At 43.6% G+C, this 25159-nt stretch overlaps 1 protein-coding gene across 1 annotated transcript; it reads left to right on the forward strand.

The window, feature by feature from the left end:
• Positions 1-290: 290 nt before the first annotated feature.
• LOC123757943 (centrosomal protein of 41 kDa) lies at positions 291-20757 on the forward strand. Its single transcript, XM_045741911.2, has 4 exons — positions 291-592; positions 6018-6218; positions 14277-14468; positions 16619-20757. Exons 2-4 carry the CDS (start codon positions 6021-6023, stop codon positions 17180-17182), a joined length of 954 nt encoding a protein of 317 aa, XP_045597867.2. The 5' UTR covers positions 291-592; positions 6018-6020; the 3' UTR covers positions 17183-20757.
• Positions 20758-25159: the final 4402 nt, after the last annotated feature.

A 25159-nucleotide genomic window follows, 5' to 3' on the forward strand; every position in this document is an offset into this window, starting at 1 on the left:
GGGATATTTTGAAAACGGCAATGGGGTTTGGGCAAAATGTGACCCACCGTCGCTCTCAGTAATTGGCATATTTTCGGTATGAAAAGTCGGAATTTCAAACTGCGAATACGTGCAGAAAGCCAGAACTTGGCTCCAAAATATGGCTCAGGTATCGAATTTGGGATGTTTGGGATATTTTGAAAACTGCAGGGGGGTTTGGGCAAAATGTGACCCATCGCCCTTTTTAAATTCTTGGTTAGATGTGACTAAATGTAATTCAAATCACCCGCGTAACTAACCATAGAAAACGGAAACATGCACTCAAGAAATGGAAGTGATCAGCTGACACAGTCAACACAACAACCATCGCCGCCAAGTTCGCACATCGTCTTGACAGTAGTCTTCCCTGATCGCCAAGATTGATGCATCAATACTCGTACAGTCATCGGCAAGAACAAACTTTTACGCAGTAAAGAAGACGCTCCACTTTGTCATTCAACCCCGCCGTCTGCAGGTGTAGGGGGACCTCGACCCCTTTTTCGAGGTTCCAGGATCTGGGTCGCCAGCGGGCATTCCATCCATGGGTCATCGTCGCCTCTGAATCAACAGGAAGGTATTGGTCATGACGAGTTGTTGTTATAGATTCCGCTACTCGGTACAAGTTCCAAGTAGCACGGGCTATGGTGAGCCCGTAGTGGACTTACCTGGCACAGGAGCGGGGCAAGTAGCGCGGGCTATGGTAAGCCCGTAGTGGACTTACCTGGCACAGGAGCTGAGCATTGGAGTCATGATGAGGAAGGGATTCTCATTGTATACCAGTGGATACTTCTCTGTCTTCTCTAATGTATTTGATATAAACTAATTATTATTACAGATGCAGAGTGGACATCATGATACTTTGCTCCAGTTGGAGGTTACCAGGAAATGTATCACAATTTTGACCATTGAGCTCACCATATATAAAACAACCTTTTGTTATAGTTTCTTTAAGTTGGGATGGCTTTTAGGTTGTCATTTGATAATTTTTAACCCCATTTCAAAGTACAGTAATAATGATGATAATTTATTTAGACAAAATTACACATATACAGTACATACATATATACGTACACACTAAAGATGCAAAAACAGTGGAGATTCCTAGATGAGACTAGTAACTGTACGATGCCCAGGGCACTAATATACAGCACTTCAAGCATGAAAGTGTAAAACCAGTTCAGAATTGTTTATCGAGTAAATAATTTGCCAGATTTACCTGAGGTCACTAACCCTAGTAGCCTCGATGAGGACAGGAAGCCGGCTGCTTGTCGAAGTTTCCCCCATTTGCCTTGATTTTTTCCAGGTAGATTTTAAAACTCAACATGGTTTTGGCATTTACGGGTTCAACAGATAGGCAGTTCAATGGGTTAATAACCTTGTGGGTGAAAAGTCATCTTCTGTTCTCAGTCCTACATTGCTACTTGTTGGGCTTGAAACCGTTGCTGCTTTTTGGGTTACATCCGACCTTTTGAAGAAAATGTCCGGCTCAACGGCCTCCAAATTGTTCAGTATTTTAAAAGTTTCAATGAGATCTGCCCTGTCATGCCTGGTTTACAGTGTTGTTAGCCCTGTGGCCCTCAATCGTTCCTGATACGTGAGTTGACTTGGCTCTGGAATGATTTTTGTTGCCTGGTGTTGCACTTTCTCAAGAGCAGCCAGCCCCTCCTCCAAATAGACAGTACATATTAATACTAAGTGTAATAAGTACAATCCTGACTACCAAATGCTAAGTGTAATAAGTACAATCCTGACTACCAAATGCTAAGTGTAATAAGTACAATCCTGACTACCAGCTTAGTACATAAATACACTTAATCGCCAGAATCTCGCCAAAATATTGTGAATATTAGAGTTTACCTGAAAAGCTGTATAGAAAACCATGACCTAACCTAACCTTCTTAGTGTAGGAGGACAAGCATTTTATTGCTTCTTAATTGCAATTAGTACTTAACTTTTAGCTATATTAGGGTATATAAGGGTAGTATAATATTAGGGTATAGCTATATAAGGGTATACTTAAATCTATTAATAAAAAACATGACCTTGAGAAGTAGTATAGGTTAGGAGTCGTCTCCAAAGAATTTTCTAAGATTTACTCATCCATGCTGTCTAAAATAATTAGATGAGCCAAAATAAAATACTACAAAAATAAATTTACCCAAATAAAGGGCAACATTAAGAAAACATGGAGCACAATCTCCCAAATATTAGGATCAAAAAAGATTTTGAATAAAAAACCAATTCTGTCAAATGACGATGGTGTGCTTTTGGCCTCAGACACTGCTATTGAATTCAATAGGTTCTTTTCATCCATTGGGACATCCCTTGCTCATGATATTCCATCCTCACTCACTAATATTAAAGACTACCTTACAGGTAACTATCCAGAGTCTCTGTACCTAGCTGCGGCTAATTCCTCTGATGTTAATGAGGTAATCCTTTCCGTTAAAACTAAGTCAAGCGCCCTTGATGAGATACCATCTCTAATTTACAAAAAAAGCCCCCAGATTTCTAGCTCCTGTCATTGCATTGCTCTTCAACAAATCACTTGAACTCCAAACCTTTCCAGGTATTCTAAAAAAGGCGAGAGTAACCCCAGTCCACAAATGTGGTGATCTCGCTAATGTCAACAATTACAGACCTATATCAATTCTGCCAACCTTGTCAAAAATATTTGAAAAGCTAATCTACAAGCAGCTTTACTCATATCTAGCCAAACTTAATATACTTAGCTCTTGCCAATATGGTTTCAGACCCAATAAAAGCACTAAAGATGCACTTATTAGTATGATTAACTTGATACATACAGCTCTTGATAAAAATGAGTTCCCTGTCGGGTTACTTGTGGACCTACGTAAGGCTTTTGACACTGTCAACCACCAAAACCTTCTTAAATTATATCATTATGGAGTCAGAGGTCACTCCCTGCAATACCTTCAGTCTTACCTTACTGATAGGCTCCAGTATGTTTTTGTGAATAATTCCATTTCTCCTACACTACCCATAAACATTGGTGTTCCACAGGGCAGCATACTTGGCCCTCTCCTGTTTCTCATCTACATTAATGACCTTCCAAATGCCTCTCAACACCTCAAATCAATCTTATTTGCTGATGACACAACTTTCATTTTCTCCTGTCCTGACCCTCTTGCTCTAAATGTCACTGTGAATACTAAACTAAATAAAGTCCATCTTTGACTAACTGCTAACAAACTCACCCTTAACATTGACAAAACTTTCTATATTTTGTTTGGTAATAAATCCTCATATGAAATTAAATTAAGAATAAACAATATACAAATCAGAAGTAAAGTTGATGGTAAATTCCTTGGTGTCCTCATCGATAACAAGCTGAATTTCCAGGGACCCATTCTAAATATAGCAAAAAAAGTTTCTAAAACTGTTGGCATTCTTTCTAAGATCAGATATTATGTACCTCGCCCTGCCCTGGTGTCGCTCTATTACTCTCTCATCTATCCTTACCTCAACTATGGTGTTTGTGCTTGGGGTTCTATTACCCAAAATCATTTACGTCCTCTAATTACCCAACACAAAGCTTCTATTAGAACAATATCTAACTCTGGCCCCAGACAGCACTCGGTACTCTTACTCAAATCTCTGAATATGTTAGATATTAAGTCACCCACTTCCTCTCATGTTTACTCTATATATTTAAAACTCTGAATTGTAATGTCAATCCTGACCTTAAAAACTTCTTAGAAGGTTATAACAGAACCCATGGGCACCACACCAGAAACAAATACCTATTTAATATTCCAAGAGTACGACTTGATCAAACTAGAAATGCTCTACAAATCAAGGGACCCAGAATGTGAAATGACCTTCCCAATCATGTCAAAGGCTGTACCCCCTCTCAATTAGTTTAAGGTGAAAACTAAGTACTACCGAATTAACTCCATGTAACCTACCTTACTCCTAAATGTCAACCCATGTCTTGTTATTTTTAAACAATGCTGTTTGTTGACCAACTTGTCTATTAGCTATTTTCTACCATGTTCCCCCCTTTTTTATCTTTTATTTTTTTTTCTTTCAATGCAATTTATACCTTAAGCTCAATTACTATTAAGTATTAGTCTAAGTGTTTTTTTTTCCCCACCTTGCCCGAAACACTATGCGTACTAGTGGCTTTAGGTATTGTATGTACTAGCTCTATCTACAAATCCTACATTATGTTTGTAACTAATCCTCTATGTAAGTACTTTTACCTGAATAAACATTTGATTTGATTTGATATTGATATTACAGTTTTATAAAACTAATAAAATAAAACTAAAATCTTTCAATAAATTATTAAGCTATCAGTCTCCGTGGTGCAGTGGTAAGACACTCGCCTGGCGTTCCGCGAGCGCTTTGTCATGGGTTCGTATCCTGGCCGGGGAGGATTTACTTGGCGCAAATCCTTAACTGTAGCCTCTGTTTAACTCAACAGTAAAATGTGTACTTGGTTGTAAAAACGATTCTTCGCGGCGGGGATCGTATTCCAGGGACCTGCCCGAAACGCTACGTGTACTAGTGGCTGTACAAGAATGTAACAACTCATATATATATCAAAAAAAAAAAAATTAACTCTGGATATTTTCAAATTTTGTATAAAATCTCTATTGTTTAATAAAACTGAAAAAGACATTCTTTATATTTAAAATTTGTGTATATAGAATTGAACATGAAAACTTCATCCTAAAATTTTGAATGTCTTAACAGAAAATGAGGAGAATATATGGGGAGGTAAATGTAACAGCACAATTAAGTGTATTTATGTACTATTCAGACAATAAGGAATGTACTTATTATATTTAGTATTAAAACGTACTGTCTAATCAGAGGATGTGTTGAGAGCAGCTATGTCCTTCTGAAAATGAGGTCTCTGCGCTTGGATACAGTAATCCAAATGTACACTTGGCACCAGAGATTTATACAGTTTAACCATAACTTTCTTATCCTTTAAGTCCAAAGTATGCATGATTGTCCAGAGAGTTTGGTTAGCTTTTCTGATTGCTGCTTTCACCTGTTGTGCAACTTATAATGAGTGGTGGATTTTAACTCCAAGGTCCTTTTCTTCATCAATCTACTGTAATGTAATGCTATTAATTTGGTAGTCTTGGCATGGGTTGTTATCCCCCACATGCAGGGTCTTAAATTTGTTGATGTTGATAATGAACTTTTAGTATTAAAATTCATAATGAAGTATTTTCATATAATGTGTTGCTCTAGGGCAGCATTTCTCAACATGGGTTCTGCTAAAGATAGTGATAAATAAGCTAATTCTTGTATGAATTACAGTGCTGTATATGCAAATGGAATTTTGAGTCATTTTTCTGTTTAATTGGTTTCATTTTAACAGTATCAGAAGCAAAAGACAGAATCATCTCCTTTCAGTTGAAAATAAAATATGTGCATGTGGGGGCCAGGCTACGAGGGGGCCTCGTAGCCTGGTGGATAGCGCGCAGGACTCGTAATTCTGTGGCGCGGGTTCGATTCCCGCGCGAGGCAGAAACAAATGGGCAAAGTTTCTTTCACCCTGAATGCCCCTGTTACCTAGCAGTAAATAGGTACCTGGGAGTTAGTCAGCTGTCACGGGCTGCTTCCTGGGGGTGGAGGCCTGGTCGAGGACCGGGCCGCGGGGACACTAAAAAGCCCCGAAAATCATCTCAAGATAACCTCAAGATGTGTGTTTAAAGTATGAACCGAAATTATTTAAATGGTACTAAGGTTGAGAAATGCTGCACAAGGATTTGCAACCTTACCTACAATTACATAGTATAATGTGAAACCTCTTTAGTGTTATGTATAAGCAACTAGTAGGACACTGTCCCTGGCACACTTGCCACAGCCATTGCTGTTTGGAAAGTAATCTTTGAATTAGACTTTTCACCATTAAATTGCTTGTCTTTCTGATTTATTATCACAATTATCAATATTATGTTTACCCCTGCCTCTTTTATGCCCAGTAGTGTTATATTGACTGGTCACACTTTCAGAGGATGCATTCAAGAAAGTTTTTAGTCACAGGCTCAAATTCTGTCAACTCACTTAAGAAATTCTCCATAAGTGACCGGGAAATCTTGGATAAACGTGTAAAAGCTAATCCACGGTATACTGGTGTTCGTCCTCGCACAAACACTGGCTTTAACACTCAGCGACGTCAAGAACTTGAACATGAGATACGGAAATATTATAAGGTAAAAGGCTCATTTGTTTTCTAACCAACTTTCCAATCTTTTATAGTTTTTTTTAGTTCATTTACCAGTAATAACCCTCACACCTTGCCTTTGCGCAGCATTTCTTCGCCTTCCCGGCGGAGGCGGAAACAAATGAGTAGAGTTTCTTTCGCCCTGATGCATCTGTTCACCTAGGTACCTGGGAGTTAGATAGCTGTTACAGGCTGCTTCCTGGGGATGTGTGTGTGTGTGTATGTGAAAATTAGGATTAAGAACTTGCTCGAAATGCTATGCATGCTAGTGGCTGTATAAGAATGTAAGAACTCTTGTATATACACTGTATAAATAAATAAATAAATTACTGTACTGTACTGTCAAGTCTTTCAGATCTGAAATGCATTTGACCAAGGTCATTTAGAATTTGGGATAGTATTTTTTTTTTTTAAATACCAGACCTTATTTTAGTTAACACTTTGGCGTACCCCGCACGCCACCGCTCAACTATGCGATTTGGGTCCCAGGGTGTCGCGGGAGCGCGCGTAAATTTTGAAAAGTGCATACTCTCTTCAACTTTGTCACCTTAATTCTCGTCCTACGAGATTAAATTTGGTATCATTGTGTTCGCAATAGAATTCTCTATAGCACTAAATGCATATAAACTCCAAAAGCCCGGCTAATTACCCGCAGCAAACAGAGAAAGTGCGAACGAGTTACGCAGGAGTATGCAAACGCGATAAAATGTTTTCACTATTTTCACTCTGGTCACCTCAATTTTCGTCCTAGGTCTTTCATTTTGGTCTCAATGGGTTCGCAATAGAATTCTCTAGAGGAACATTTGCATATAAAATAAAAAACCTGGTCACGCTCCAACCGCCGACAAGTTGAAGACGGGCCACGCGTTAGCCGCGAGCGAGCGCTCAGACGCCTTCCAGCTACACTCCCAATTCCCGCCCTTTTCAAGCCTTTCTTTCGCAATTTTCTTCCTGGAAGGGCCTTGTTCATGATCACTATCCATCGTGGAGTAAGTGTAGATAATTTCTAAAGCTGCAGTAAGAAATATAGCCATGGAAAATAGCCGAAATGTCCACACGTTTGAGATGCGAGGGGAGGCGACATTGGTCACAACAGTGGAGCGAAAACAATGCGCCAACGGGGTGTGCCAAGCTGCCTGCGGGCCACGAGGTGCAACAAGGAAAATGGGAAGACATCGGCGCGCATTTTAAAACCAGTCCCAAAAAAATCAAATAAAAACCTGATTTTTGGCGATTATTTAAAGTGGATGACTCAATGCTGCGTCATCCCCGGTATTACCGGCAGTAAACGGATGACGCAATGCTGCGTCATGCCCGGGCAAAAGTGTTAATGACACATGCCTTTATAATCCCAGTATGTAGTATGATCCTCAGTTCACCTAGCAATAAATAGGTACCTGGGAATTAGATAGCTGCTATGGGCTGCTTCCTGGGGATGTGTAACAAACAGGAAGCCTTCTTAAGGACTGGGCCGTGGGGATGCTAAACCCCGAAAATATCTAAAGTTAATCTCAAGATAACCCTCAGGTACAGGTTTACCTGGGGGCGAGATTGAGTGCCTTAACACTTGCCTGCTTGCCCCTGTGCTTCCTCGGGATGTTGGTGTTGTGCAGCTTCACGTGCAGGTTTCCTCCCTTTCAGCTGCTTTGGTAGCTGAGGATTTGCGCGCCCATTGGCATTTAGCCTCAGTCTTGCATTTCTTTTACCTTCTTGAGCTGTCCTTGGACTTGCTTGAGGACTGTCCATGGAGGACAGAAGAAAATGTATATATGCTAGTTAGCATTGTAAATGTGTGGCCACATCTGTGGTAAAAAATAATAATAAAAAAAAACTTGCTTGAGGAGGATGTGGAGGCGCTGGGTGCAAGGTCTTCGTCTGGTACCCTTGCCTCAGTGGCTAGGGCGTCGGCTGCCTTGTTAAAGTTGTTTGCGTGAATTCTCAAGGTGGTGGTGTGTCTGTTTTTTGCTTCTCCCCTTGCGTGCCGACAGTGTGTGCTTGCTCTCTCCTTGGAATCCACTTGGACTCTGGCTTTTACTTTTTCTTCGCCCCTTTGTCCGTTGCTATTTGCGGAGTCTGCCATAGTTTCTGCAAGTGGCTTCGTCTAGTTGTCATCCCATGTTGGACTTGTCTGGGTAGGGGGAGCTATGGTGGGCCTTCCCGGAAGGGTCACCCAGGGTTCGGGGTTCCTCTAGTCATGGTGGGCCAGCAGTGCCAGTTTCAGAGCCGGCGGCATCTGGTTGGTGCAGTGGTTGCTCTGCTCGTCGGTCGGCTTCTCGTAAGAGGCATCAGCCATTTACGGGTCGTTCCATTGACGGGGCAGTGGGGGGAAGGCTCGGGCTATTTGCTCACACCTGGTCCCACAATTCATGGGTGCTTTGGGTCGTCTGTTCCGGCCTCTGAAGGTGTTGGGTGGCTCCTCCTCTTTCAGGGGGTTCAGGGTTAGCGGTGCAGGCCTCTTTCCCTGCGTTCAGTCGGGTCATCTCGGAGTGGGTGAGCTTGGGTGTGGATGACATGACCGTGTCCCTCAGGTGGCTTTTTTCTTCCCGTTTCCAGCCCCGAAACGAGACTGTGTGGATCTGTGATTCATTTTGGACTTGTCCCACCTGAACCCCTGGATCTTTTGCCCCTCTTTTCGGATGACCAGTCTGTCCCAAGTCTGGCTTCTCTTGGAGCAGGATGCTTGGATATCTCTGAACCTCCAGGACGCGTATTGGCACATCCCAGTTCATCCGGGATTCAGGGACTGGTTAGGTTTTGTGGTGAGGCGGCACACTTTCCATTTGCCTGAAGCTTTCGTAGCCTTCCATTTGGCCTGAATCTGGCACCTCGCGTATTCACACATCTCACCCAGGTCGTGGAGGCTTGTCTCTTCGAGTGACTCGTTTGTTGGATTCTCGGGGAATCCTGTTGGACTGTCCACGGAATGGACGTGGAATCCTACCGTCCACGGAATGGATGTGGAATCCTGCCATCCACGGAATGGACGGTAGACGGTAGACTCCTTCAATTGGGTATGCAGGATGTACGGACTCCTGGATATGGACCTCTTCGCATCGGCGTGGTCCTGGCATCTTCCTGCATGTGTGTGTCCTGTGCCCGGCATCAGTCTGGGAGTCAGAATGAATGCTGTAATGGCCAGCACCGGGGGGAGGGGGGGGGACTGCACAGAAAATTGAAGCAACGGCATTAGTGACGTTAGCTTGTTTGCTTGTTTTAGTTTCAGAGCTTTGCCTATCTGTTAGGGTTTTGGTAGCGATTGTTGCCATGTGGGGTTTGTTTTGTTACGCCTACCTTTTTTGGGTGCCAGACCCCGGTTGATGAGACATGGAAAGCTTCTAAATACATGGTGGTTTCCATAGGCCATTGTTCCTTGGGCCTCCCTGAGGGGGCCAGGTTCTGGCTCGTGATCGCGGTAGGCAAGAACTCCAATCGACTGATACCTGGTTGATACCTGGTTGATGGGGTTCTGGGAGTTCTACTCCCCAAGCCCGGCCCGGGGCCAGACTTGACTTGTGAGTTTGGTCCACCAGGCTGTTGCTTGGAGCGGCCCGCAGGCCCACATATCCACCAGAGTCCGGTTGGTCTGGCACTCCTTGAAGGAAACAATCTAGTTTCCTCTTGAAGGTGTCCATGGTTGTTCCTGTAATATTTCTGATGCTCGCTGGTAGGACGTTGAACAACCGTGGACCTCTGATGTTCATACAGTGCTCTCTGATTGTGCCTATGGCACCTCTGCTCTTTACTGGTTCTAGTCTGCATTTTCTTCCAAGTCGTTCACTCCAGTACGTTGTTATTTGACTGTGCAGATTTGGGACCTGTCCCTCCAGTATTTTCCATGTGTATATTATTTGGTATCTCTCTCGTCTCCTTTCTAGTGAGTACATTTGGAGAGCTTTGAGTTGATCCCAATAATTTAGGTGCTTTATCTCGTCTATGCGTGCCGTATATGTTCTCTGTATTCCCTCAATTTCAGCAATCTCTCCTGCTCTGAAGGGGAAAGTGAGTACTGAGCAGTACTCAAGACGGGACAACACAAGTGATTTGAAGAGTACAACCATTGTGATCTGATCTCTGGACTTGAAGATTCTTGTAATCCATCCTATCATTTTTCTGGCTGACGCAATACTTGCTTGGTTATGCTCTCTAAACGTTAGGTCGTCGGACATCATTATTCCCAAATCCTTGACATGCTGTTTTCCTTCTATGGGCAGATTCGATTGTGTTTTGTACCCTGTATTATGTTTAAGATCCTCATTTTTGCCGTATCTGAGTACCTGGAATTTATCACTGTTAAACATCATGTTATTTTCTGCTGCCCAATCGAAAACTTTGTTAATATCTGTTTGTAGTTTATCAATGTCTTCAGCAGAGGTAATTTTCATGCTGATTTTTGTATCATCTGCAAAGGATGACACGAAGCTGTGACTTGTGTTTTTGTCTATATCTGATATGAGAATAAGGAACAGCAGTGGTGTTCCTTGTACCTTGAACACCACTTTGAACACCTTGTTCCAGACTGTACCTTGAGGTACAGAGCTTTTAACTGCGCTCGGACTCGGTTTTACTTGATTGACTGTTACTCTTTGTGTTCTGTTCGACAGGAAATTGAGTATCCAGCGTCCTACTTTACCAGTTATACCCATTGACCTCATTTTGTGTGCAATCACTCCATGGTCACATTTGTCGAATGCCTTTGCAAAATCTGTGTATACGACATCTGCATTATGTTTTTCCTCTAATGCCTCGGTGATTTTGTCATAGTGGTCAAGTAGCTGTGAGAGGCATGATTTATTATGTGGGACGTTAGTGCAACTGGTCTATAATTCTTTGCCAATGTTTTGCTACCACCCTTGTGCAGAGGGGCAATGTCTGCTGCTTTAAGCGTATCTGGTATCTCCCCTGTGTCCAAGCTCTTCCTCCACACTATACTGAGTGCCTGTGCTACTGGCACTTTGCATTTCTTTATAAATATTGAATTCCATGAGTCTGGACCCGGGGCTGAGTGCATGGGCATATTGTCAATTTCTCTTTCAAAATCTGCCACGCTCGTGTTGATATCAGTTATATTTACAGGTGTTTGAGTATCATTCATAAAGAAATTGTCTGAATCTTCCACTTTCATGCTGAGTATCGGAGTGCTAAACATGTCTTCATACTGTTTTTTTAGGATTTCACTAATTTCTTTGTCTTCCTCATTGTATGAACCTTCACTAATACGAATAGGTCCAATACTGGCAGTGCTTTTCGCTTTTGATTTAGCATATGTGAAGAAATATTTTTGGTTTTTCTTTATTTCTTGAATTGCTTTCTGTTCTAGTTGCCTTTCTTCAGTCTGATAGGAATGCTTCAGTCTGTGTTCGATTTCTTCAATCTCCCTGTTTAAATTATTTCTTCTCTGTATGGAGAGTCGTGTCTGCTTAAGCATTTCCGTTAATTTCTTCCTCCTTTTGTAATGTTGTCTGCGTTCTCTTTCTACATTGGACCTCTTTCTGCCTTTCCTCAAAGGAACAGGTTTCAGACAGACTTCATATGCTTCAGAAGTCAGTTTTTCTATTCCCTGTGTAGGATTTTTATTTCTTAGAACATTTTTCCATTGAATGTTTGTAAGTTCCCTGTTTATTTTCTCCCAGTCTATCCACTTATTATTAAAATTGAATTTATTGAATAGCCCTTCTCGCTTGTTGTTTCTTTTGGGCCTACTACCGTTATTAATGTTAGTTTGCACTTCAATGAGCTTGTGGTCCGAGTACGTAGTGTCTGAGACAGTAATGTCTCTGATTAGCTCCTCATTGTTCGTGAATATCAGGTCCAGCGTGTTTTCGTACCTAGTTGGTTCTGTAATCTGCTGACTGAGCGAAAATTTGTCACAGAATCTCAGTAGTTCTCTGACTTGTGGTTGATTATTTCCAGGTTGATTTCCTGCTATAATGTTATTGTTTACTATTCTCCATTTTAAACTGGGTAGATTGAAGTCTCCAAGGAAGATGATATCTGGTACTGAGTTTGCTAGGTTATCAAGGATATTCTCTATTTTGTGGATCTGTTCAGTGAATTCCTCAACTGTTGCATCTGGCGGTTTGTATACTAAAATAATTAGATTCATATTTTCTACCTTGAATACAAGTACCTCTACCACCTCATTGGATGAGTTCAGGAGCTCTGTGCATGCCAGAGCTCCTCTTTAATATACAGACCTACTGTACTCCTCCACTTGACCTAATTACTCTGTCACATCTATATAGATTATAATTTGGAATCCAGATTTCACTATCCATGTGGTCTTTTGTGTGGGTTTCTGTAAATGCACCAAATATTGAGTTCGATTCTATTAGGAGGCCATTTATGAACTTAACTTTATTTCTTGATTTTGGTTTCAAGCCTTGTATGTTTGCAAATATGAATGATTTCCCACATTGCGTGTCACTTTTGGTGGGCTTTGGTAGTTCTCCCCCCCACTCTACCCCGGTCCAGGGTGTGTTGTTTTGGAAGTGATTCGTCCAGTTTTGGTAGTAGGACGGGTGTTGTGTGGTGTAGTACCTGTGTGCTTGTTGATAATTTGTATTCCAGTCTAGTGGGTATCTCCCTTCCCCTCTGTAATCCTGTAGTGGTTCCATCTGGCTGTTCCTCTCTCTTATATTTACTACTCTGTTTCTGCCTTCCTCTAAAAATTTCCAGTAGTGTCATATTGATCTTCCCGTCTATAACCCTGTGTACCTCTCACATGGAATTCCGGACACTGAAGATTTGTAGCATTTTTTGTCCCTAATTGAAAATTGACATAATTTAGGGTGGAAGTATCTACACCCTGTTCCAAAACGGCATGTACCTCTCGCCAACATGTTCCTGCATTTTCGAGGATGCAGAAAATTGCATTTTGCTCCTAATTTTCCATATTTGCATATTCCTTTAGCGTAGAATTTGCAAATATGTTCCGGTTTTGCATTTTTCAAGGTATTTATACCTGTGTCTGTCTTGTCTACCTCTTTATTGGAGCCATCTCTGTTTTTTGTCCCAATTCCTTCATTTATGCACTCTCTCACTGTTGCTCTCATCGTTTATATTACCTGGCTCTGCAATATTGCTGTTATTTTGTACCACAATACCCTCTTCCTCCTCACTACTGCTGCGGTTCTCTAAACTATCTGTTCCTGAGTTTTGGTCATTATCCAATATTGTCTTTTCCCAGTCCGCATATATCACTGGTAGCTTGTCTGTGAATGATAATCTCTGTGACTCGGGAATGTTTTTCATCAGTTTAGTTATGTTCTCTAACATTAATCTGTCATTTTTGCAAACTCAGTAAATTCCTTGCCTTTTTGTGCATCCTGGAGATAACTCTGTACAGCCCAGGTGAAATCTTATGTTACAGATGCAACACTTGACGCCTATATTGCGTTTTCCCAGTACTCCCGAACACTCGCCACACCTCTCCATTGTCTGATGTATTGTATTGTATTTGTGCTTCACTGTATGGATCACTTGTTGATGTCAGTCCTTTTAACTCTTTATAAAATTATATGTATATATTTATATATTTAATATTTATAATATTATATGTATACTATATATTTGTAATATTATGTATGTTATTTTCAAACTTTATGGCAAACTTTGATGCCACGGTCTAATACATACATATCAGCCCGGTAAGCTCCAGGGAGCCTCCGGGTCTCACAAAGAGAATGATGTTTCGTTACATTTAACGCTGGTTTTTTTATTGAATGTGGAAATATAGGCGACGAATAAAGAATTAAAGCAAGTGAAAGGTTTTAGCAATAATGTTGTTTGGTATCGTGTGAAATATAATTTTAATTTTACTGTAAATTTTGGGTTTTGGATTACTTCAACAAAATATGCAGGATCATACCATTTGTAAAATTGGTTGAAATTCAATGACCAGAGTTTTCTGGTTTGAGTGAATTGGCAGTTTATTAACTTTACATATTTGATTTTACTGTACTGTATATGGAAAATAGCTTATTTGAAAAATAAAGGGGTAGATTACTGCGCACTGCACAGCAGTAACTAATGATCTCCTTCATCATAGGTCAGAAATGATGAGGTGTTTCGACGCATCTCTCTGGCAGACCTGTTGCAGCTGATGGTGGCACATGCAGAAAACATTGAAGCAGACGAATGTATTGATTACAAATCTGAAAGTGATGACAATGAGGCAGAAGTACCACTGAAATACAGGGATGAAGTGGAATGTTTAGTTCATCAGATGAATCAGCTTGAGGTGTGTTTTTAAGTGTAACACTAAAGTATACAAATGAATGAAATGTATTGCAGTATTGTGTTATTTAGTCAGCTTTAAATATCTATGACTTGTGCTCTCCCAGGCCCTATAAACAAAAGACAGGCTTGTATAGCTGAGGGGAGTAATTTATCAGTTGCAGCACTGCTCCTGTGCCAGGTAAGTCCACTACGGGCTCACCATAGTCAGTGTTGTTTGCAACTTTTTGTTCCAAGTAGCTGAATCTAAAACAATAGTAAGTTATTTATAACAAGTGTGAGGGGGAGTAAGTTATTTATAACAAGTGTGAGGGGAGTAAGTTATTTATAACAAGTGTGAGGAGAGTAAGGTATAACAAGTGTGGGGGGAATAAGGTATAACAAGTGTGAGGGGAGTAAGGTATAACAAGTGTGAGGGGAGTAAGGTATAACAAGTGTGGGGGAAGTAAGGTATAATAAGTGTGGGGGGAATAAGGTATAACAAGTGTGAGGGAGAGTAAGGTATAGCAAGTGTGGGGGAGAGTAAGGTATAGCAAGTGTGAGGGAGAGTAAGGGATAATAAGTGTGAGGGAGAGTAAGGGATAATAAGTGTGAGGGGAGTGAGTAAGGTATAACAAGTGTGAGGGGAGTGAGTAAGGTATAACAAGTGTGAGGGGAGTGAGTAAGGTATAACAAGTGTGAGGGGAGTGAGTAAGGTATAACAAGTGTGAGGGGAGTGAGTAAGGTATAACAAGTGTGAGGGGAGTGAGTAAGGTATAACAAGTGTGAGGGGAGTGAGTAAGGTATAACAAGTGTGAGGGGAGTGAGTAAGGTATAACAAGTGTGAGGGGAGTGAGTAAGGTATAACAAGTGTGAGGGGAGTGAGTAAGGTATAACAAGTGTGAGGGGAGTGAGTAAGGTATAACAAGTGTGAGGGGAGTGAGTAAGGTATAACAAGTGTGAGGGGAGTGAGTAAGGTATAACAAGTGTGAGGGGAGTGAGTAAGGTATAACAAGTGTGAGGGGAGTGAGTAAGGTATAACAAGTGTGAGGGGAGTAAGGTATAACAAGTGTGATGGGAGTGAGTAAGGTATAACAAGTGTGAGGGGAGTGAGTAAGGTATAACAACAGGTGATGGAAGTCGTGTAAGGTGTTGAAGAATGGATGATGTAAAACCAAACTTAGAAAACTTGGAGGAAATGAGAAAGAAAAACAGATTGGAAATGACACTGAGAAATATCCCGAGGCACAGCTCAATATGTTCATGAGGAAAATTCAAGTCTGAACAGGTTAAACGGACAGTAGTGATTGCATGTGCAATCACTATTATTAGGAAGTGTTTTGATGGGCTTCATTTAATTTCCAAAATAATCAAAGTAGCTGGAGGTTTTTCCAGCCTGGATGTATATGTCACCCTTAGCATCAGTATAACATTTTCATAATATCCCCATTGCACAAGTGTGTAGTGTTGATCTGCCTTATCATTTGTACTTTTAGCAGTTCTCTCCCCCCCCCTCCTCCCCCTCTTTGAACCTACACCACACTGTCATATGACCGTTTTGGTCTCCATCTCCACCTCGCTAATTTGATCCAACCGTCTACCATTGTTTGTGAAAGTGAGTTTTCTTTTCTTCTTTTTTTTAATCTTAGTTTAGTCATAGATTTAAAGTAATTAAACAAGGCTGCTGGAAAAACATTCAAAAATTCACTTTTGCACACAGAGGGGTAGACAGTTGGAACAAGTGAGAAGGTGGTGGAGGCCAAAACCGACAGTACAGTAGTTTTGAACCGTTGTACGATAGAGTACTGGGAAGATGGGACACCTCAAGCGTAGCTCTCATCCTGTAACTTCACTTGGGTGATTACACATTTGTCGGTACAGCACTGTATTTTTATTGTGGATATACTGTAATAGTTTTCAACAGGTAAAGCATTAACTAAATATTTAGTTAAATACTGTATGTAAGTTGACTGTAGTTCCAAATCGGCTTCTTCATTTATGGGTTAAAGCAAAATCATTGACAATCTTGATTCTGTTGATGTAGATGACCTTGGTTAAAAAATACCTCCTTGTTGAAGTTATGTACTGTACTTGAATAAGTTCTTGATAAATATCAACAAAATTACTTGTACTTTAATATTGGCATGTTAAATTACATTTTTTCTTTTTTTCCAGACCACAGGTAAAACTAGAGGTCCCAAGTGCCCATATGTTATAATTGATGTTCGCTCACAGAGCGAGTATCAGGCATTTCACCTTGCCACTGCTGTCAACCATCCACATTCCCGCTTGTCTAGAGCTGTGGGCTGGGAATGTGCTGAACTACTGATATACAAAAACCACCCCAAGTTTATCATTGTTGCATATGATGATGGGGAAGACGTGGCTCCTGAGGTTGTAGCTACACTGCAGCACCGTGGATACAACAATGTCTTCATGCTCAGCGGGGGTCTTCGTCTTGCTAGAGATAAATTTGGATTTCCCTTAGTGTCTGATGACCCTGCTCAGACCCTATGTCCACAAGTCGTTGATGCAGTGTCTCGGCAGCTCTCAAACACTGTGCTGCCGCCTCTCAGCATGGCCGATGCTTCCGACTGGTGGGCAGCTGCTTCCAAGTTGCCTAATTCCACCATTGGTACAGACTCGGCCATCACAAACTCCATGCTATCCACTGGTCACCATACGTCTAGATCACAACTAAAAGGCAGTGATGATCAACATATTAAGCCATGGCGATAGTTCTTTAATAGATTTTCTAAAAAATCTTTCTTTTTAAATGAACTTATTAGTAATCAATTTGTTTCTGCTTTGACTGTATGAGGCTCTTCAAATCTCTGTTTTTAATGAATTTACTTTGTTATTTACTATACTATTGTAATGTAGTGTGCATAATGTATGGACAATATTAAGAATATTTTCAAAACAATACAACTGTTACTGTCAAATATTATGAGACCTAGCCAACTAAGTCTAATGGTTTACATGCTCTATCCATATTATATCAATTCAGTCACTATCCACTATTCCTAAATACCTGATGTTATCAAATGTGACATTTTAGTGTTACTTTTGTTAAGGCATTATGGTTCATATCTTTTTTAGTTGTTTTACATTAAATTTACTTGTTAGTAATATTGACTCTTGCGTTCCTTACATTAATACATTTGTATCTTATGGTAATTATAGTTATATTTCTGAGCTAAGGTTCTTTGGATGCTTCTTTTGTCAGTTCCTATATGATCCATCCAGGAGTTGTATCATGCACCAGGGTCACAAAACTTGTGCTCCTGTCATTATCTCCAACTTTAGATACATCTCTGCCTAAGTGAACCCATATCTAGGGTAGGAAGACAGAGTGTAATATCTATTTCAGGCTACCACCAAAAGTTTTAACTTGCCGTAATATAATGTTAGGAATCATGACTCTTAACTCTTACCATGGAAAATCAGAAGTACCATACTGTACCAAGACTGCCAATTATTGCTCAGTAAACTAATGTTAGTAGATAAAAGGCTATACCTTACATCACCAGGTGGCACCTCTGTCACCATAATCAATCCATCCTCTTGTTTAGATAGTACTTTTTGTAACTATTTGCACCATAGTATAAAAATTGATGGAAAAAGCAATTAGATATTTGGTACTATTCACTTTAAGAGTCAAAAAAACTAAAGTAAAAAACTAAATTATTCCCAGGCCTAGTAAAGTGCACATGTGTACTATATTAGGCCTCAGATAGCATGTATTAGGCCTAATAAGGTTAGGTTAGTTTAGGTTGTCTTTACAACATAAATACAAAACCTTTTCCGGTTTGTCCAAATACTATAGTAAGGATTTCTATTTTCGGAATTGTCCGTTACATCATATATGTACTATGGTCCTCATCGTTACTTTAAGTACTGACTAAACAGGAGGATGGCCTGCCATAATAGGGTTAAGTAGCCAACTGCCCTCATTTTTACTCCTGGCATCAACACATTATCTTACTAGTGCTTTGCAGTGACCGATTGTGAAGTCTTTAGTGCCAAGCTGTATTTTCACGCACTTTGGGGCCTATCTTAAATTTCTTCTTTGCATGTTTACATAATGGCTCTTCCTTGGGAATTTGTATCTAGGATGATACATTGTTTATTTTGCTGTATGTTTAAAAGCAAAAGGGCTGTTCTGGTCATTCCTAGTTCATGCAAGGGCTGGGTAAGATCATTCTCCTCTTTTGAGTATGCTTTGGCTGTGCTCATCTTCCTTGGCCCTCTTCTACTTGTCAGGAGAGGGATGCTTATGTTTTGGTGTGGTGCACTTGTGCCGCTGGTCAGTGTTGAGGCCCTGGGTCCTCTCATTGTCCTTGGCATGGCTTTGGGCATCTAGTCCTGTGCCTGATCCATAATTTCTGTTTGCTTTCCCTGTCTTGTTAGGCTATTTTTGGTGCACAGAGGAGAAGAATTTAAATAAGGTTCTGAAACAGGGTTTGGGAATTATGTTGAAGATGAAAGGAATGTGCTGCCAGCTAGCATTACTGAGACATAATTCAACACAGTTCAAGAATAGATTAGCCAGATATATGGGTAAGAGGGTGTGGAGTTATTACAGGGTAACAGTCCTGCTGTGGTGCTTCCTAATTCTTATGTTCGTATGTAGTGTATGTGTGTGTTCAGGTCACTACAATTTTGGGTGCTAAGTGTATTGATGTCGTTATTTCATGAAGAGAACCTAGACTAAAACATTAGTCAGGAGTTTTAGCTACATCTCAGGTTGAGTTAATCATGCCCACAGTTCATGAATGCTTATGTAGGTAGAGTGTTAAATAGCCTCCTGCTTGGTGCTTTCTTTTGATAATTACTTAAGTAGATCAGCAACACATGTAGGAGATTGCAGCCACAGCTTTGTCAGGACTGAATTTTCTGACTTGAGTTTGTTCTTAGGGTTTGAGTTGTTTTCTCTTGAATGCTCAGTCACTCCAACCATATCAAGACTCTAGGCTAAATTAGCCCTCAGTTGTTGAAAGTTTTTGTAGCTACATAAACATGGGAATTGGTGCTATATTGGTACTATTGCTGTTTCTAACATAAAAAGGAACCAAGTCATATAGCTTGTGAATAAAATGAGCAGTGGTGGAAATTGAAATGACATAAAAACATTAAAACTTTTTAAAGGTTTGAATAATACTGTTTACCAGTTAATTAAGAACATAAGAATAAAGGTAATTGCAGAAGGCATATTGGCCCATATGAGGCAGCTCATATTTATAACCACCCAATTGATTAAGCAGCACTGTAGTCTGGGCCTGGCTTATTCATTATTTATATGCTCACAAAATTACTATATATTTATCGTAATACGAGTAAGCATATATTGTATCACTTGCTATAAAAATAACCTGGTAAACATGGTAATAAATGGCCAAAAATTGCCAGCTTTTCAGAAATCTGAAACGATTTGATTGGAAGTTTGGGGATGTCACTATACGTGCAAAAGTAAAATTCTTTATTTGGCTTAGAAACATTGTAATACATAGGTAAATACAGTGGAATCAAAGAGACAAATATCCATGCCTGCTAAATTCTTGTTTTCCAGCAGAAACTTGGAAGACATGACTAAATGTCTGGACATGTGTAAAGTTTTCTATGGAGTATAGTATCTAATATAGTATTTAAGTTAAGTTACAAAGTGATGTTACTTTTAAGTTGCAATCTGTTTGTAACTTTCATGGCATGCAAAGCCATAAATGTAAACAAATTATTTAATGCATTAGTGCCGTGTATGGTATACAGCATTGTCGCCAGGTATGTGGGTCACTAGACTGTTGTTTTCAGCATGTGATAGGTAATTTATACAAGAGTTCTTACATTCTTGTAAAGCGACTAGCATGCATAGCTTTTCATTCAGGTAGACATTTATGTAGGCAGTCCAACATTTAATAGCCTTGCTCCCTCTTAGCTGTCCAAATGGTGCACTCACTAAAACACCTTGTTACCCCAACATAAAGGGCACATTATTCCATCCATGAGTTACTCTATTCTCTCAAGTAGGCCATTATTTTAGATTTTGAGTGATGTTGGTGAATGTCTTCAGAAGCTTAAATATTTCACTTATTATACAAGATTTTCCAAGACTTAAGGTTTAGAATATAGTTTCTTGCACTGAGAAATTGAATAATTGTTCACCTTGATTATTTGTTAAATATTATATAAGCATAAATAGGTAATAATTTTAGTACGAAACACTGAAGCTGGTTCTTCATGAAGCTAGTCCCATATAAATATTTAAATATATATATTATTGCTGATGCAATTTAGAAATAAAAAAAAGATACATATTTATATGCAATATTACTTACCTGTAAGCCATGTGAATATGGGCAATGTCCCACTCGTAGATTAATGACTGAGAGTTAAGCCCAGAACCTTGACTTGATCCTTGCATTCCCCTCCTTGGCACTGCCATTGCATGGCATAGGGACACTTGCGCACCATTTCCTGGTTATCAGGGCATCTGCTGCCCTGTCCAGCCTGCTGTGGCAACATGCAACAAAGGGTATCGAAAGTCTTAGGACTCATTTGGGCCATACTGAGGAAGTCTATGGAATTTTAAATGACTGTTTTTAACTACTTTGCAGATAAGAAAATGTTGAAATATATTTTCTGGGGGGAGCCCCGTCGGCTCCCCGGAGCTATCCCAGGCTGATATGCTAATGTCAGACTTTGGCATCAGTCATGTGTATGGAGTTCTTAGGCCTACCGGGGACCACGGCCAGAACCGGGCCCCCTCAGAGAGGCAAGGGGAGCAATGGCCTATAGAAGCCCCCGTGTAGTTGGAAGCATTCTATGTCTGCCATCGACCGGAACAGGCACCCAGAAAGGTAAGCGCCCCAAAACAAACCCCTATTCTGGTTAAAATTGCTACCTAATACCGAACTAGTGGATAGAACTCCCCAACCGAAAACAAGCAAATTAGTGTGACGTCACACACTGCCGCGCCGCTGTCTGCGCAGCTCCCCCCTCCCCGGGAGGGGGAAGGGGGAGCCCCAGACCCCCCGCGCCGGCTACCCACACCTCAGTTCTTGAGGCTGATGCTATAGGCGGTGGTCGTGTGCTCTGGCTCCGGTGTCGCTACTGCACTGTGCTTTGAGTGTGGTGTTAGTTTTGTGGGTGCGAGAGCCAGGAGTTATCTTCAGTACTCGGGCTGCATGCGCCTAGGGCTGCCTTCCCTAGGTGCCCTGTAAGTACTGCCCTTGGGGCTTGGGGCCACCTTCCACAGGCTCCTCGGGGTCTGCCTCTGCTGGTCCGTTTTACCTTTCGGTTTTTCGGCCGCCTGTTGGGCTCTTGGGTGTTCTGTTCTCCCTTGTTACCAGCAGGTAAGAGGCAGTTTGCACTGGTAGGGGCGCAGGGTGCTGCTCAGCTTGTAATTCCCGACATCGCGGCCGGCTCTGTTCCTTGGGGTTCGCTGTCCTCTTGCGGGGTTTTGTTTTTCTTTTTGTTTTTGCCTGGTGGGGGGTTCTGTCATTTTATTCAGTTTGTTTTTGCCCTTCCACTGTTCTCCTCGGTGGCGCCCCCTGCTAGGTCCCCGTGAGTGTACACGTCCCTGGGGTTCAGCTTTAGAAGTTTGCTTGGTAGTTTTGGGCGCCGGTTTGCAGCACCCTGCCTGGGACTACCTGAGCGCGAGTCCTCTTAAAGTAAACGCTCAGGACCCTGGGAATCCCCTAGGGGGCGCGTGGGTCCGATGGATGTGACCCCGGAGTCCCCACTCGCTGTGTGCGAGTTTGAGGGTTGCTCGGTCCCCTTGTCTCAGGGTGACCCTCATTGTTTTTGCCTCTGCCACGCTGCCTGTTGGGTCGGTGATACTTTCGACCCTGAGTCCTGTGAGTGTTGCTGCTTGCTTGTGACTCAATTTACCCAATCCTCTGATGATTCTATTCGGGTACAGGCGGCACGTGCGTTGCAGTCTAGGTTTCGTCTGTTGCAACGCGCTCGGTTGGTTGCTTCCCCGGATGCCCCGGGGCTGCCCCGCTTTGCTTTTCGAGACCCGGACTTGGGGGTGGGGGTCGCTTCGATCCTGGTTCAGTCCGCACCTCCTCGTCCTTCCCCTTCTGTTCGTTCTGGTCCCCCGCCCCTGCTTCCGGCCCCGAAGCGTCTGAGGGTTTCGGGGTCGGAGCAGGGGTTACTTGATCTCGAGACTCGGGCAGCTTCGGGGGTTGCCCCTTCCGGGGGGGCGGCAGAGGCATTCGAGTCTTGTCTCCCGGCCGAAGCTTCAGGGTCTGACCAGTGGGCCCCCCTTCCTCCAGCTTTTCCGGCTGCTCCGTCCTTGTCTTGTGGGGTCGGGGCTTGGGGAGAGGACTCGGCCTCGGGTCCTGTGGTGACGGACCTCGAGGCTGGGGAGGGGCTGACTTGGGGGCCTTGGGCCCCGCTGGACCCCGCCTGGGTTTTTCTTCCCACTGAGCGGGGCTTATTGTTACAAGGAGTGGGGTTTTTTTCCCCCCCTCTGCGTACGAGTTGGATTTGGTGTCGGCCCCTCCCCGGGTACGGTTCTGTGTTCCCCCGGGTACGTCGGTTCCGTCCTTCCGGAGGTTTTCGGCTTATCGCATCCAACCTGGTGTGGTGCGAGCGGCCTTTGCAGCTTACCTCCTGCGTGACCCGGATTATGCCTCGGAAATGGATCCGTCCACGTTCAGGTTTGGGACTTCGTTCCCTTTCTGGCTCCGTTACGAGGTTCCGGAGTCATCCTGGCTAGCAGACTGCCCCTTGTTTAGTCTGGATTCCTGGCATTCCTTCTGTCGTTCCCGCACGCTGGTGTGGCGGGAAGCTTCCACGGTGCTTCAGGTTTTCCTGGGGGGTGAACTTGAGTACCTGAATGAGTGCTTGTTTGCCCCTGCCCTTCCCCGCGATGTGGGCGTTATTCAGCTCCATGTGCAGGTTCCCTCCCTTTCGGCGGCGCTCGTGGCGGAGGACTTGCGCGCTCGGGGCCTTTTGTGTTCGGCCTTGCGGTTCTTTTCCCTCCTGGAGCTGTCTTCGGATTGGCTCGTGGAGGATGTGGGGACGCTTGGGTCCGTCCCGGGGTCCGGCACCTTGTCCTCGGCTGCGCGTTCGTCGGCTGCCTTGTTGAAGCTGTTCACGCCGATTTTGCGGGATGCGGTTTCCCTGTTCTATGCTTCCCGTCTCGCGTGTCGGCAGGCGGTGCTGGGTTCCTCCGTGGAATCTGCTTGGGCTCTGGCTCTTAGGCGTTCTTCACCTTTTTGTCCTCTCCTGTTTGGGGAGTCGGCCGTGGCGCAGTTTATTCAGGCTGCGTCGGCGGCTTGTCGTCCGATGTCGGACTTGTTGGTTTTCCGGGGGTCCCGGGGTGGGTCTTCCCGGAAAGGTCGTGCCAGGGCTCGGGGTTCGTCTCGTCGTGGTAGGCCTCTGGTGTCAGGTTTGGGGTTGGCTCCTCCTGCGGACCCTCCCTCGTCTGGTCGGCGCGGTGTTCGCGCTGTGCGGGGTTCTGGGTCTCGTAAGGGTCGCCGGCCCTTTCGCGGTTTGCCCCTTTGACGGGGCGATGGGGGGGCGGCTTGCGCTGTTCGCCCGCGCCTGGTCCCACGATTCGTGGGCCTTTCGGGTCGTGTCTCGCGGCCTGCGGTGGCGTTGGGTGGCCCCTCCCCCCTTTGGGGGGTCGGGGCTGGCGGGGCAGGCTTCTTCCCCTGCGCTCTGTCGAGTCGTCTTGGAGTGGGTACGCTTGGGCGTCGTCGAAACGACGTCGTCCCTCAGATGGGTTTCCCGTCTGTTTCCGGTTCCGAAACGGGACTGCGCGGACCTGCGGTTCATTCTGGACTTGTCCCGTCTGAACCCCTGGGTTCATTGCCCCTCCTTTCGGATGACTACGCTGTCTCAGGTTCGGCTCCTCTTGGAGCCGGGTGCTTGGATGGTGTCCCTGGACCTCCGGGACGCTTATTGGCATGTCCCGATTCATCCGCGGTTCAGGGACTGGCTCGGTTTTGTAGTGGGGCGTCTGAGTTACCGCTTTCGTTGTCTCCCGTTCGGGTTGAACCTGGCACCTCGCGTGTTCACACGCCTTACACGGGTTGTGGTGGCTCGTTTGCGTCTCCTAGGTGTTCGGGTGTTGGCCTACCTCGACGACTGGCTGGTTTGGGCTCCCAGCCGGTCAGCTTGCTTGCTAGCCAGGGATTTGGTTCTTTCCCAGCTCGCCGGGTTCGGGTTCTTGGTGAACTGGAGGAAGTCCCATCTGGTTCCCTCTCAGGTTCGGACTTGGCTGGGTCTCGTGTGGGACTCTCGGACCGCCTCCTTGTCTCTCCCTCCGGAGTCTCTCCTGCGGCTGCGGTCCCGCCTTCGTCTGTTTCTGGAGGGCCCTCGGGTCACCCGGCGGTTGCTCGAGGGGCTGTGCGGGAGCCTGAACTTCGCGATGGTGGTCTACCCGCCGGGTCGGGTTTGGCTTCGACGGCTGTTCTGGTTCCTTCGGGGTTCCCCCTTCCGCCTCTCTCGCGATCGCAGAGTTCGATCCCCGGGGGACTTGCGTCGGTTGCTGCGTCACCGGCTTCCTCTTCGGGTTTTTCGGGGTTCAGTGCCTTGGCGCCTACCCGAGCCCTCGCTCGATGTGTACACGGATGCGTCGTCTCTCGGCTGGGGTTTTGTGACCAGTGCTCACCAGGCCGGCCAGGGGCGTTGGGATCCGTCCTTCCGTCGAGCTCACAGTACGGTGCGGGAGTTCGCGGCAGTGTGGTTTGCTCTGGGGAG

Source organism: Procambarus clarkii, chromosome 40, assembly GCF_040958095.1.
Source record: "Procambarus clarkii isolate CNS0578487 chromosome 40, FALCON_Pclarkii_2.0, whole genome shotgun sequence".
NCBI classification, from domain to species: Eukaryota; Metazoa; Arthropoda; class Malacostraca; order Decapoda; family Cambaridae; genus Procambarus; species Procambarus clarkii.

Excerpts from the sequence above, each read along its gene's own strand:
- LOC123757943 (XM_045741911.2), top strand. The coding sequence starts at position 6,021 with ATGCATTCAAGAAAGTTTTTAGTCACAGGCTCAAATTCTGTCAACTCA. Across the intron at positions 6,219-14,276 it reads AGATACGGAAATATTATAAG|GTCAGAAATGATGAGGTGTT; the intron begins GTAAAAGGCTCA and ends CCTTCATCATAG. Across the intron at positions 14,469-16,618 it reads ATCAGATGAATCAGCTTGAG|ACCACAGGTAAAACTAGAGG; the intron begins GTGTGTTTTTAA and ends CTTTTTTTCCAG.